The sequence below is a fragment of the Calonectris borealis genome, chromosome 17 (assembly GCF_964195595.1).
Source record: "Calonectris borealis chromosome 17, bCalBor7.hap1.2, whole genome shotgun sequence".
NCBI lineage: Eukaryota > Metazoa > Chordata > Aves > Procellariiformes > Procellariidae > Calonectris > Calonectris borealis.
Genome location: NC_134328.1, coordinates 2284944 through 2297797, shown reverse-complemented (window position 1 = coordinate 2297797; position 12854 = coordinate 2284944). Strand labels below are relative to the sequence as shown.

The 12854-nt window shown below is 34.6% G+C and overlaps 1 protein-coding gene across 10 annotated transcripts in view; it reads left to right on the top strand.

Annotated features, from left to right (window-relative positions):
• The window catches only part of ITCH (itchy E3 ubiquitin protein ligase), a 71080-nt gene that overhangs the window by 46782 nt on the left and 11444 nt on the right, over positions 1 to 12854 (top strand). For 9 of the 10 annotated variants that reach the window (XM_075166264.1, XM_075166266.1, XM_075166262.1 and 6 more), the window contains 8 exons: positions 676 to 760; positions 2160 to 2288; positions 2962 to 3034; positions 3880 to 3951; positions 6054 to 6142; positions 6809 to 6968; positions 7238 to 7371; positions 11168 to 11308. In XM_075166264.1, the coding sequence (XP_075022365.1) occupies positions 676 to 760; positions 2160 to 2288; positions 2962 to 3034; positions 3880 to 3951; positions 6054 to 6142; positions 6809 to 6968; positions 7238 to 7371; positions 11168 to 11308 (883 nt within the window). Of the gene's footprint in view, positions 1 to 675; positions 761 to 2159; positions 2289 to 2961; positions 3035 to 3879; positions 3952 to 6053; positions 6143 to 6808; positions 6969 to 7237; positions 7372 to 11167; positions 11309 to 12551; positions 12680 to 12854 lie in introns of all 10 variants that reach the window. The other variant, XR_012676235.1, reaches the window with a different exon arrangement.

Here is a 12854-nt window from a genome sequence, read left to right as displayed (position 1 = left end):
GCTGTAAGGTATGTCACAATGATCGAAGCAGCTGGAATTTCCCGTGGAGAAAACAGCTTACGTTTTTTCTTTCCTCCAATTAATTTTTTCCTACAATTGAAAAATAAATAGCATAGTAAAGGATCTTAAGATGGAAATTGCGACTTCGTCAATATTTTAATCCACATAAATTTTTAACTTGCAAAAATAATGAAAAACCTTTTTAAGAAGTGCAAACAGTAGGCCAACAGATCTAGTGAAGGTAATCTCCTGTGATGAGCTACTTCCTTCACTCAAATGTTTGCATTGTTGTTATGATGCCCAGAATCTCTCTTGCAGTCAGGAATATTGGTATAAGCACTGCAGGTAGAGATAGCTGAACTTTTCAGAGTAAGAATTGAGATATAAAGAACTTCCCTACGAACGCCATTAAGTGCAGCTTTTCGCTGAGGATAGGTGATAGTGCAGTTTTGTATGACCATGAGCAGTTGGTAGTATTAAGACAGGTTCCTGTTTGTGAATAGCCTGTTAAGGAATAATGTCAATGAAAGCGAAAAGATGTTGAGCCAAAGGAGGTACAGAGAAACCTGAATACAGTAGAGCCTGTGGCAGGGTCTGTTGATTTATTTTATTTGATGTAGTCTCAGCAATACTTTAAGCAGGTACTGAAATTTTTTTCCTTTCGCATCTTTTCAGAAAAGAGAACTGACAGCAATGGCAGAGTGTATTTTGTCAATCACAACACACGAATCACTCAGTGGGAAGATCCCAGGAGTCAGGGGTAAGAAATCAGTTGCAACTTCATGTAAGTCTGGAATGAAAATGTAACAAAGTAGTGAGACTGAGAGCTAAGAAATGCTGCCCACAGCTGAAACATGGACTGTCCTACACAAACTTCAGACAGCCCATCAAAATATTAAAAGGTACTAGCCAAAATGGAAACTGTCAAAATATTACTTAGTAATAGTACAATTACCAAGAAAGTCTTGGTCAACAGCAGTGAGTTCATTACTTTTATAAGACATGCATGTCTAAACATTTGTGTCATTGGAGAAGGGAGGGATTTCTTTCTTTCGGTGATGGGATAGTGCAGAGGATCCTGAATAAGAATTTGATTATTTCCTAACACTCAATAGCTAAGAGACAGAAAGAAGACAAACTTGAAAAGCTGCAGCACCCCTCCTCACACCTTTTAAAAAAAGAAAAAGAAGAAAAAAAGAAAAAAAAAAAGAGAGAGAGAAAGATAACTTGAGGCACTACTAAAAGTAATGGAGTACTGTTTATTTTGGGCTCTGGTCACTCTGACTCTTTGAGGTGGGGAATGTAGGCAGGAGATTGAGGGTGAAGGGTACTCAATCCCAACTCCTCCCGTTTGAGCTGAAAAATTCCATTTGGTGAAGCAACTTCATCTGTCCTCTATAGAGAAGGAGTAAGGGGAGGGGGAGCGGAATAGCCTAGTGTATGTGGCGGGGTAATAGCTGTAGCCAGAGATGACAACTTTCCCATCCCAGTCACGTCTGCAGCAGCTGACTGTGTGATGAACATTTATACTCTTAATACAACCCACCAACCAAATGTGCTGGCTTCACAGCTAGAAACATGGTCCTACAATGTAGTTCTACGGAGGGAAGTCACTCTGAGAGCACTTTGGAGTGGTACTACTCAGGTCTTCCAAATATATTGAGATCTATTTTTGTTTATACCAAAATTGAGTTGGAAGCTGTCGAAAAATTATACAAGATCAGTATTTGCATTTTCTTTTATTTTTGTCATTCTGAAACTCTTACGTGTTTGGCTACTGTGGTTATACATGAGGTACGAAAAGCTACTTATTAAAATTATGTCAGTTTTCGAGTAAAAACCTAATAGAAGATAAAATTCTGTTGTTTAAGGAAACATCAATAAACCTTGCTTACATTTTTCCCTTAAGTTTCTATTTGCCATTTTTCCAGGTACTGCAACCAAATGAGCTAATCAGCTTTATTTAAACAGTCATTTTGGTCTAATTGAGAGCTGACATGAAAATTTAAGAGGAAAAAAAGGCAGAATAAATACTGAATGGAAAGTTTCTCAATCCATAGTTTTTCTAGATCTGCCAAAATTTTTACTGTCTCGGGTATTGTTCAATTGACTTAATGTATTAAGTTGATCAGTTACTATCTATTTTCTTGTATCCATAGTCAATTAAATGAGAAACCCTTACCAGAGGGCTGGGAAATGCGATTTACTGTGGATGGTATTCCATATTTTGTGGATCACAATAGAAGAACCACTACATATATAGATCCCCGCACGGGCAAGTCTGCTCTGTAAGTGTTTTTAACATTATACTCAGTTTTCAAAAAGTTTAGCACGTATCATTTTTGAAAGTTTTTTTTTCTCTTTGTACGTTTTTTATGCAGAAAGTTTTAAAGGGAGTAATGCTTCTTAATTTTTTGCGTTTTTTTATCCACTGATAACTGTCCCTGAAGAAGGCAGTGTTTTGAACACTTCAGAATCCTTCTGGCCGAGTATTATATAAGATTTGAGGGTAATGGAGGAGCTTCATCAGTACTGTTGATGACCAGATCCCTTCTTTCCAGTTACTAGTTTTTCTTTTTAAGAGTACATTCAACTTTTTCTTTCTTTCTTTGATTTTTAGGAACCAGAATGGACTTAAAACCAGAATTTAACTCCCAAGTTAAATTAACTGAATGTGATCCCATCCTTATTGTTAGAATCGTTTTTACAGTTAATATTCATACAGATAATAAAACACTGTTTAAAAAGTACTGTGTATGCACTCCACAATTTACAAAGGAAGATTTTTTTAAGTTTAAAACCGGGAAAATTATAACCCAAAATAAAAAAATGTGAATAAGAATCTTCCAACTAGATAGCCAACTAAACCATACAACTATATAACTAATACATTTGCAGGCTTTTACTTAAATTGCAAAAACACTTTCGAAATTCATTTTTTTTTTGTCCTTTTGGTTCCAGAGACAATGGACCCCAGATAGCTTATGTGCGTGATTTCAAGGCAAAGGTCCATTATTTCAGATTCTGGTGTCAGGTACGGATTCATTTCTTGGGAATATTTGTTTGCATTCTTGGTTTTTGCTTCCATGCTTTAAAGGAACTCTTCAATGCCTTGCAAGTAAAGGTAATCAAACTACTTTAAAGTTAAAGGTGAGTTAAATTAGGAGGGAGTAAATACAGGACTTGTATAAACTCATATAAGCTTTAAAGCTAGGTAAGCTATGGCTTTAAAACTTTTTAGAATAAAGGAAAACATCAATTTAGCTACTTTTTTTTTTTAAAGTGATGGGTTTCAGAGTAGTGTTTTCTTTCTGCTATTAATAAGGGAATATATGGAGGCACAATATTTTTATAGTTGATACAAGATTTACTTTCTGCACAAATACATACTTCTGGAAGAAAATGCAGGGCATTTGACACAGAACATGCATGTCTAAATATTGAAGAATATACTGTGTTGCACGTTAGCGTGCTCTAACATAATAACAAATTCCAGTGTGTCAGTCTTGGTTCTCTAAACTCTGTGTATATCAAAAGATTAAGTAACTTGGTGTTTAGGAAAAAGTCTTAGGTTTAAATGTTCCAGGTTTCAAGAGTCAATGAATTATCCTTTGAAAAATAGCAGAGAGACTAGCCTAATTTTTCACTTTGAATTATGTGAAGAATAACCTAAATTTCCTAATTTTTTATTAAATTGTGCAGTAGAAAGCCTTACTGACTTAGAATGTTATTGATCTTAATGTTTTCAGATGTTTTTATATGGATTAGTAAAATTCAAGTGTACCTCTTAAAACAATATATGCAACAAGTAACAGTCCAAACTCAGTATTAGAAACTTTAAGTGATTGTACACTTCACCTCTAAAAAATTTCATTTCAGCAACTGGCAATGCCACAACACATAAAGATTACAGCGAGCAGAAAAACATTATTCGAGGACTCATTTCAACAGGTATTGTATTAAAACATGTTAGTAGTGGGCATGAAAAGTTGAGTTGATTAAATTTATTGTCACATGTCATTCTTGATCCTTTGACATCTTGCTAATGTTATTTTAAGTGAGACTAACAAAAAAATACTAGTTTAATAGTTAGGATACATTCATAAATATATATTAAAAGGTCATGCTAAAATGCGAAGTTCTGGCTCTAAAGACTGATTCATCTGACAGAGAAGGTGATTTTTTTTATTTTTTATTTTTCTTCAGAATTCTTTAAAATCTGAGTTAATTTTGAGGGGAGTGCTGTGGCAGAGCAGCTCCCCATTCTCAGGAAGTTTTCATGTTGTGCTTATGTTTGTTGGCACATTTTTCCTAACACTGTGTTGTATAAGCATGGGCTATGTACCAAAATACATTAAGTTGATCTTAGTGTTATGGGTCTTTAAATGAGTAATGAGATGGTTAAAAGAAAACAAAAATTATTAATTCTATTCAGATATTAGTAGCAAAATTCTTGTTAATGTCTATAGACCTAAACCATGGTTAAAATTTATTCCTATACAATATTTTCAAGTGCTTTTGAATTTTACGTTTTGAATGTTCATTGTGGCAATAAATCACTCCCATTGCTTGTTAAATGGAAGCCAAAAGCAGCTCTTTGTCAGTCTAATAAGATACATAGAAACAGGCTGGGAAGTGCATGGAACAATTCCTTTTGGCAGATACTCCTCTTGGCCACTTTGGTATTTTTCTGACTTAAAACTAACTTAAGAAAATGCACACCTTATCTAAGAAGATAGGAACTTTTAGCTTCCTCTGTCCCTAGCTGAATTTTTTTTATCTTCCTACATGTCTTCAGGCTTCATTTCTTGTAGGAATTATCACAGATGTGTCAAGCCAGGAAATTTGAACAAATAGAATAGTATGTTTTGAGACAAATATATTTTTTAATACGGATTAATGCTTTCTTGTTCAAATTACTGTAAACTGGTTTAGCAAAAGCAACAAAATAGTGCAGTTGGCTAGTCTTTTCTTTTGGAACAATGATGTCTTCAAATAAAAGGGGTTAGAAGGGGACAAAATAAATCCTGTAACTGAAAGTTAGCTCCAGCCTTATTTCTAAAATTGCACTTGGTCCTTTTACAGTAACCATAGAGGTAATAAAATTATACTGTACTGGAAAGAATCACGAGGTGGATTATGTAATTATATAAACATCAGCAAACCAAGGTTTCCGTAGGAAAACAGGGTTGCCTTATCAATAGTTTAGATGACATAATCGCAAAGACCTGAGTTAATTTTTTTTATACTTGTTAGTCATTCGTCATTTGCAGATATCTCTGTTGGGGTTATAAAATTTTTTATGATGATTACCACAGACATTTAGGAGAGATTTTAAAATTCATATCTTGACCCAAATTCTGTGCCCCTCAGTGCAAACAAAAAATTAAGGTTCTTGGACACACACAAGTGTTATGTGAGTTTCTTTATGTAAACCTCCGACAATTGGCCAAATAAGCACAATTACGAATTTGGTCATTGTATTAAAACCAGCATTAGTAAAGTTCCTTAGCATCTATGATTCTTCCTAACTTTTAAAAAGCAAACAAACCAACCAGCTAGTTTTTTATTATCCTCTTTAGGAGATTAAGCTGTAGAATGAAAAAATATATATAGTGTATGTTTATTATTGTTTTGTTTCTAATTTATTTCTTTGAGTCCTTGATCATGTCTCTTCATTACTTCTAACTGGGATACCATTCAGTATGATATTTAACAAATACCAAATTTACTCACTTTGGGCCCATTATTTATTGGCTGGATCTCTGTCATATACTTATAGATAGGCTGCTGGCCTAAGTATCCCAATCTTTAATTTCAGAATTATTATTTCTTTTTCTTTCACATCTTTTACTTTGTAATCTATGGAAATAGGTTTGCACTAACGCTTCAAATTCCATGAACATTCCATAAACAGGTACTTCACATACTCATAGTTCATTTTATGGTCTGAATTATTAAATGCTATATTGCTTGATAGCAAATAGTAATACGTCTAGTCAGTGCTTATAGCTGGTTTCTTAAAAAGAATTGATTGTTTTTCTTTTACTAAGATAATGAGCTTCAGCCCTCAGGATCTACGGAGACGTTTATGGGTTATTTTCCCTGGTGAAGAAGGCTTAGATTATGGAGGTGTTGCAAGGTAAACTAAACTGAAATGGCAAATAATATCTTTTTCTGCAAGTTGTTGGTGTGAAGACTTCCCCAGAGTAGATACTTAAACTGCAGTGCTTTCAAAATATTAGTGAAGTTTATTCTTTATCTTTCCTCGGAATATCTGAGGAAGACAGTTCCTTAAGATGTATGCATATCTTTAAACTGTATAAAATTATTTTCAATTTGCATTAGGAATTACTTTAATCATCTCAGTGATTAAAGAGATTGCACAGTTTGCTGACCTACAGTAAGCCTTTGGCACAACCATTAATATCAAAGTAGAGGTTTATTGAAAAAGTGAATAGGAATCTACTTCCAAGTCAAAAGTCTTTACTGGAATGTAACTGAGAAGTGCATACATTAATTAGCATTCCTTAAAGTTTAAATCAGCGGTAGACTTTTAACCTGCTCATTTAGATAAGGGTGTTTTTTATCAAAGCACTGACAGTTGTATATCATTGTAACTTTGCATATTAATTTGTAATTTGTGTTAGTTTCAATTTGGTTTCAGTTTGGTCTAGCATACGTTCTGGTAAAGAAGTCAGATTGACTACCTATGTGCCAACAAGTTCCTAAGTCAACATGAGTTAGCTAAAGTAATTTCTAATTTAATTTATTTTGAAATGTGTTTTTATTGTTTGTGTGATTTCAGGGAATGGTTCTTTCTATTGTCACATGAAGTTTTGAACCCAATGTATTGCCTGTTTGAATATGCAGGGAAAGATAACTACTGCTTACAGATAAACCCAGCCTCTTATATTAATCCAGACCATCTGAAATACTTCCGATTTATTGGAAGATTCATTGCTATGGTAAGTTCAAAAGTAGAAAGAGGTTCTCTCATGTAATTTTCCTATAAATAAATATTGTACCATCAGATGGATAATTAAACAATTCATTTTTGAGTTGAAGCTATTATCAAGTGTTTGGATATAACTACTGTTGGATATTAGCACTCATGATATTCTAGGTTGTTTTAATTCTTTGGCTGTCAAATTTCATTGGTACAGACTACAGAATGTTGTCATATTAAGTATTCAATCATCCTTTGCATTATTTTGTCTGTTTTCATGTTCTTCAGGCTTTGTTCCATGGGAAATTCATTGACACTGGGTTCTCTCTGCCGTTCTATAAACGTATCCTAAACAAGCCAGTAGGACTCAAGGATTTAGAATCTGTTGACCCAGAGTTTTACAACTCTCTCATCTGGGTAAAGTGAGTTTGACTTGATTTTGTTCTTGAAATAGCAATACAATGTTTTTGATTTTCACTTATGTCAGGAAGCAAGTGTAAATTTATTACTAAAAACCCCACTGGAAAGTATAATATATCAATTGCAGAGCAGTACTGGAATTCTTACTGTAATTTTAAATACACAAATAACTTGATAATGCAAAAGCCTTTCTGGTTCCTTGAATATTCTGCACAGCATCTTGCATTCCAGTTTTGCTGATTTTTAATAAATCTAGCTAGACATTATACAAATGTGGCAGTCTTGAACACTGTTACAAATAAAATGGCTTGAGTAAATTCCACTGAAACTTTTCAGATAACTGATTAAAAGAAATCAGCAAAAATCCACTCAATGTTTCTCTCTCTAGTACCTGGTTTAGTTAGAAAACATAAAAAGTTTAGTGCTACAGTAATGTGAAGTTAACAAATGTAGTTTATTATTTACTACCACATAATTCTTCTGTTAGTCATACCTGAAATTTGACTTAAAGGTTAATATTGAAGATTTAATGCTTTAAAGAAGTTAATGCTCATTTTTCTAGCTGTCCTTGGTTTTTTGCTCCAAGCTGAATGATTCAAGACCATTCGTATGTATAGCCTTCCATGTATGCATTGTCAGTCATCTGTCTATTCTACATTCATACTCTTTTTGAGTCCTCCTTCTCCACTCCTTTGCAGATTTCTCTCCGGAGAGCAGCAAGTAAAAAGAATCTGGAGTTTGTAGACCATAATTATTTTGGAATTATGTGTTAAAAATATGGTAAATAATTATAAAAACCCCTTAGATCTAAAGCATTGTAATTCTGTACTTATCTATAATAGCAGGACTCCAGGATGTTGTAGTCCATGGTTGATGTGCACATCATGATGTGCACAATGATGTTTCAGTAACACAGGTGATTTTCCTTTCCCAGCAGTTAAAAAAAAAAAAAAATTAGAAGGGAAAGACAAAAAGACAAATTCAGTTAAAAATTTTTTTGCTTCTGCTATAGTAAAGACAATTTAACAGAAAAATTCAGTCTTTTTTATGTGACTAGAGAGATAAAACATTTTACTTAAGAATCATACAAAACCAGAATAGTTTTAAAAATGCTTTGAGAAATTCATGAAAGGTGTGGGAGATAGGTTGTTTTTTAAAATGCAAAAATAAGTATAAAAGGCAAGATTGTAATCTCCTATAGTGGTGAATCTTGGAAGCATTTTCTTGAATAATGAGGAGAGGGGAAAGCAGCTTTATGAGATGTTTACAAATTGAGATAGGAATTTTGATTTGGTTTTCGAAGAGTAGTGTGTTCTCTACTCAGTGTATGTGCTGCTAAAAGGTGTAGTTAAAATTCCATTAGGAAAATTTAAAATAGTTGCTATTTGAGTAAAGATGCCATGAAACTGAGACCCAAAAGGGAAGAAAAGGTCTCAAAGCTGGAAGTCCTGATTTCTGTAATCAAGGAATGCTGTTACCTGTTTTGTAGTCAGACCATGTACATATATTTTTTTTAAAAGAAGGGCACTTTTTTGTCATCTTGTGACTTACTGAGTTTTAGAGACCAAGCAAATGTGATACTGAAAAATGCAAGCTGTAGGGAAGAAATTTGCATTAAATTGTGAGGGAAGCTATTACTGGTCAACGATCTTCTGACTAAATTGTAATGAGTTGCACATAAAACAATGTTTACCTTATGAACAGTATCAATACGTTAATACTTTGTGGAAAGTCTAGAGTAAAAGGGTGTTATTTTAAGCCATTATCTGTAGATGTATTTGCATCTTTGCATTTGTGTGTGTAGTGCACATAAGCTGGCCACTTTCCACACTTCAAAGCAATGGGTTTTCTTCATAACACCCAATAATTGCAAGGTCTTTCAGTGCTGCTTCAGCGTGTTACGTTTATTCTATGTATGGTTCTTTTGGTGCGTATGTAATTTATAACGGTCTAAAAGAGAGCACAGAGGCTTCTGGATGTCAATATTAGGCTGCTTGTCTATGGCAATAAATGGGGACTTGTCATAGACATCTCAGACTACATTTTCCCTCATTTTAATTCAAAGTATGCAGTGTTGCCACGTACCACCCAGTGGATTTTTGGTGTGAAACTTCCAAGACTGAATTCTTGGGTACCAGCAGACGCTAATGAAAGATTTTGTGGAAGACAGGAGAAGCCTGCTTCTGTAGTAAGGAACTAGAAAACTCAGAACTTGCTGTCAAGAACAACTTTTGTATCTCACTCTGTATATGAGGGTTTCAAATGATTAAGCTGTGCGGGCTACGTATGCTTTTATTAATCTGCACTCAGTGTTTGGGTTTTTTCTTTACCACAGAAGAAAGCAATAGGGAAGCTTAAGCTGTAACAAGAACTTTTCTGAAGGCTGTCTCTAGAGCAAGTATGTCCCAAATACCAGTAGCAATTTCTGTTGTGATAAAGAAATCTTCTAGGTTGGAGCCCATGAAGGGCTTTGCCCCTTTGAAAAAACACTTAAGGATATGAAAATGCTGGAGAAAAACCTTCAGACCTCTGAGGGGGTGCACATTGACCTCCACATACAGAGAACCAAACTTCCTCTAAGGAAATGACTGCAAATTTGTAGGGAAAAAAGTCATGTCTGTCAGGGTGAATATAATTTTGTTCCTCACCAAAAAAAGCAAATTTTATAACTCTCCAGGAAGCTTTCAGTAGTTTTGAATTTCTTGACACTTCTCCTATCAGGTGGCCATTTTTCTTGTTCCCACAATTTTGAAAATTTCACAGAATCATTGAGTTTGGAAGGGGACCTCTAGAGGTCATCTAGTCAAACCTCCCTGCTCAAACTGAGCTAGAGCAGGTATCTTTCATTTTAAAAGGAAGGGGTGATTTTATTTCATCATCCATCCATCTGAAGCCTTCCCTCCTCATCTGAGATTTCATACAATAGCATGTGTTTTGGAAAGATCAATTCAGAAGCATTGTTGCATATGGTGCTATATAAACCACAGCGATGTTTTCAAGACTGACGTTTCTGTGTTACGGTTCAGGACAAATACCTTGATTTTGCACTTTATTTTGGGGGGAAATGGTCATCAAAACCTCTGCATATGCAGGTGATTCTTCACTTTACAGAAGCACATATCAACATACAAATTACGGTGTTGTACCTGTTATTCTTCTGGTTATTAACGCCTATAAAGAGAATAGAGTTTATTTGAGCGATGTTTGTTGGCTACAGATTCTTCCTATGTTGAAATTTCTAAGAGAATTCCTCTTTAGCAGGAGTATTTGTACTTTGTTAACGTTGGAGCTTGGGACATTTTAGTATATGCTTACAAGATAGTCCCATAAATATACTGGAGTTGAAGATGATTCATTGAGCATACAAAGAGTTTCTTAGTTGCTTCTTATCTGCTATTATCTGACAAAGTGACAGCTACATTTTAACACAGCCCTTACATTACCTGTTGGAAGAAGCAATCATGCAATGAAATATGCCAAAATGTCATTACTTGAAAAGTTTCTGTATTCTATAGACATTCCGCAGATCATAGTCAGCGGGTAGTTTGTCAGCCTTGTGATTGGTAAATTTAAGGGTACTACTGATCAAAAATTTCTGATCAGGAGTACAATTCATGTATGCACATTGATAAAATGAGTCAGTACTTCTTGCAAAACCATAATTATTGTGTAAGGAACATTTCCTTATCTTGATTATTTAGCTCCAAACCTTTTTTTCTTGAGGTTCTTCATACCCATCTGCTCTACTGAGTACAAGGTCTTGACACAGTTATTTAAAATTATATTTTTTCCTTACAGAGAGAATGATATTGAAGAATGTGGCTTGGAAATGTTTTTCTCAGTTGATAAAGAAATTCTAGGGGAAATCAAAAGCCATGATTTGAAGCCAAATGGTAGCAACATTCTGGTCACAGAAGAAAACAAAGAAGAATACATTAGGTAAGAATAAAGGAAGATTTTAAAATATTCTTCTCTGTCATTTTCTTTCTTTAGTTCTAGCAAGAAAAGATTGTCAAACTATGTAATCCGAAGCATTGTTAAAATTCTGTCTCTGAGTAATTGCTGATGTTGGCCACAAGTGGCAATTGTTTGGATATCATATTTGAAAGAAGAATATTGATAGAAATAAGTTTTTAAAATCCACTTTTTCCCAAAGATTATAGTTATTAGAAGGTCCACTTTTTTCCTAGAGATATTTAAGTTTAGCAGAACGTCATGACAGCAAATGTGAATGTCAGGTATTTCATGAAATCGTTGCATGTGTTTATTATCGGAATTATATTGCTTCATAGCCTACTGATATTCTACCCAGCCATTTATGTTTGGGGTTTTTTTTAAACTTAAGAACATTTTTGGATGCTTTTGTGATGATTCTTATTTTTTAAAGATCCTTGGGATCGCTGCTGGTTTTATCTGAACTGGTCTTACAGTATAATTAGGTCTTGGCATTTGTAACAGGACAGTGTTATGAATGTCATAAGTTGTATTGACATAAATGAAGGATTGTGTTTGCAGTACCAGATTGTTTTAAAGCAATAGGTTAAGAGGGAAGGAGCCTAAGAGTGATTAAAGAATAAAAATGTGAACAGTGACCTGCTTTGTCCTGAAATAGCCCCTTCTTCCTCAATGTGCAGCAGTACGTAAGCTCTGCTTTAAGGTGTGAACTTCAACATATAAGCTTGGAGGATGTGCTTGCGGGGGGAAAAGAAAAAAAAAAAAAAGTCACACATTGCAGGCACAAAATAAACTGAATCATAGTAGAATTTTCCTCTCTTTCTTACGATGTGTTCTGCAAAGGCTTCTTTCACGGAAAGGACTGAGGGAGAAGGGAGTGAATTTTGTTTTCATCATATGAGTAATCTGAAGACATTTCAGTGATTCACAGAAAAGGTAGTATTTACAGAAGAAACATACTGGCATTTTCCAGTTTTGCAAAGTATTAATATTGGGGTTGAAAATAGGGAGGATCTGCAGAAAACCATTCTCTTCTAGTTTCTAGGAACCCAGGGAGAGCTCAGATTCCAGTTTCACTCATATTCTTTTGTCTTACTCCAAGTCCTGCTTTAAGTCCCCAAAGTTTCTAGGATTGAAATCAGCAAACAGCCATCTCTCCTTTAGACTCCAGTTCTCCTGACAGGTTAGGCTTGAATTCAGCATAATATCTGCTTCTCCCTGGGTTCAGGTTCTTCGGGTCTCCTGCCTGCTTTTCACCCTTTTATTAATGGAGAGTGGAGTTTCTGCCACAGAGCAAAGTTTCATGATTAACAGAAACAAATATGGAACTTTCCAAATGGACATAGTCATTTCTTGGTAAGCTAGCAGCCCTACTTCTCTTCACCAGTACAACTTGACCTAGTTTTTACCTTTTCATGGATAATGACTGAGATTTCTGGGGAGAATATTAGACAAATATAGCTCTGCATTTTTTTCTTTCTTCAAATACCTAGGGACTGCTGTGCTCTCATTAGTATAATCAGTGAATAGA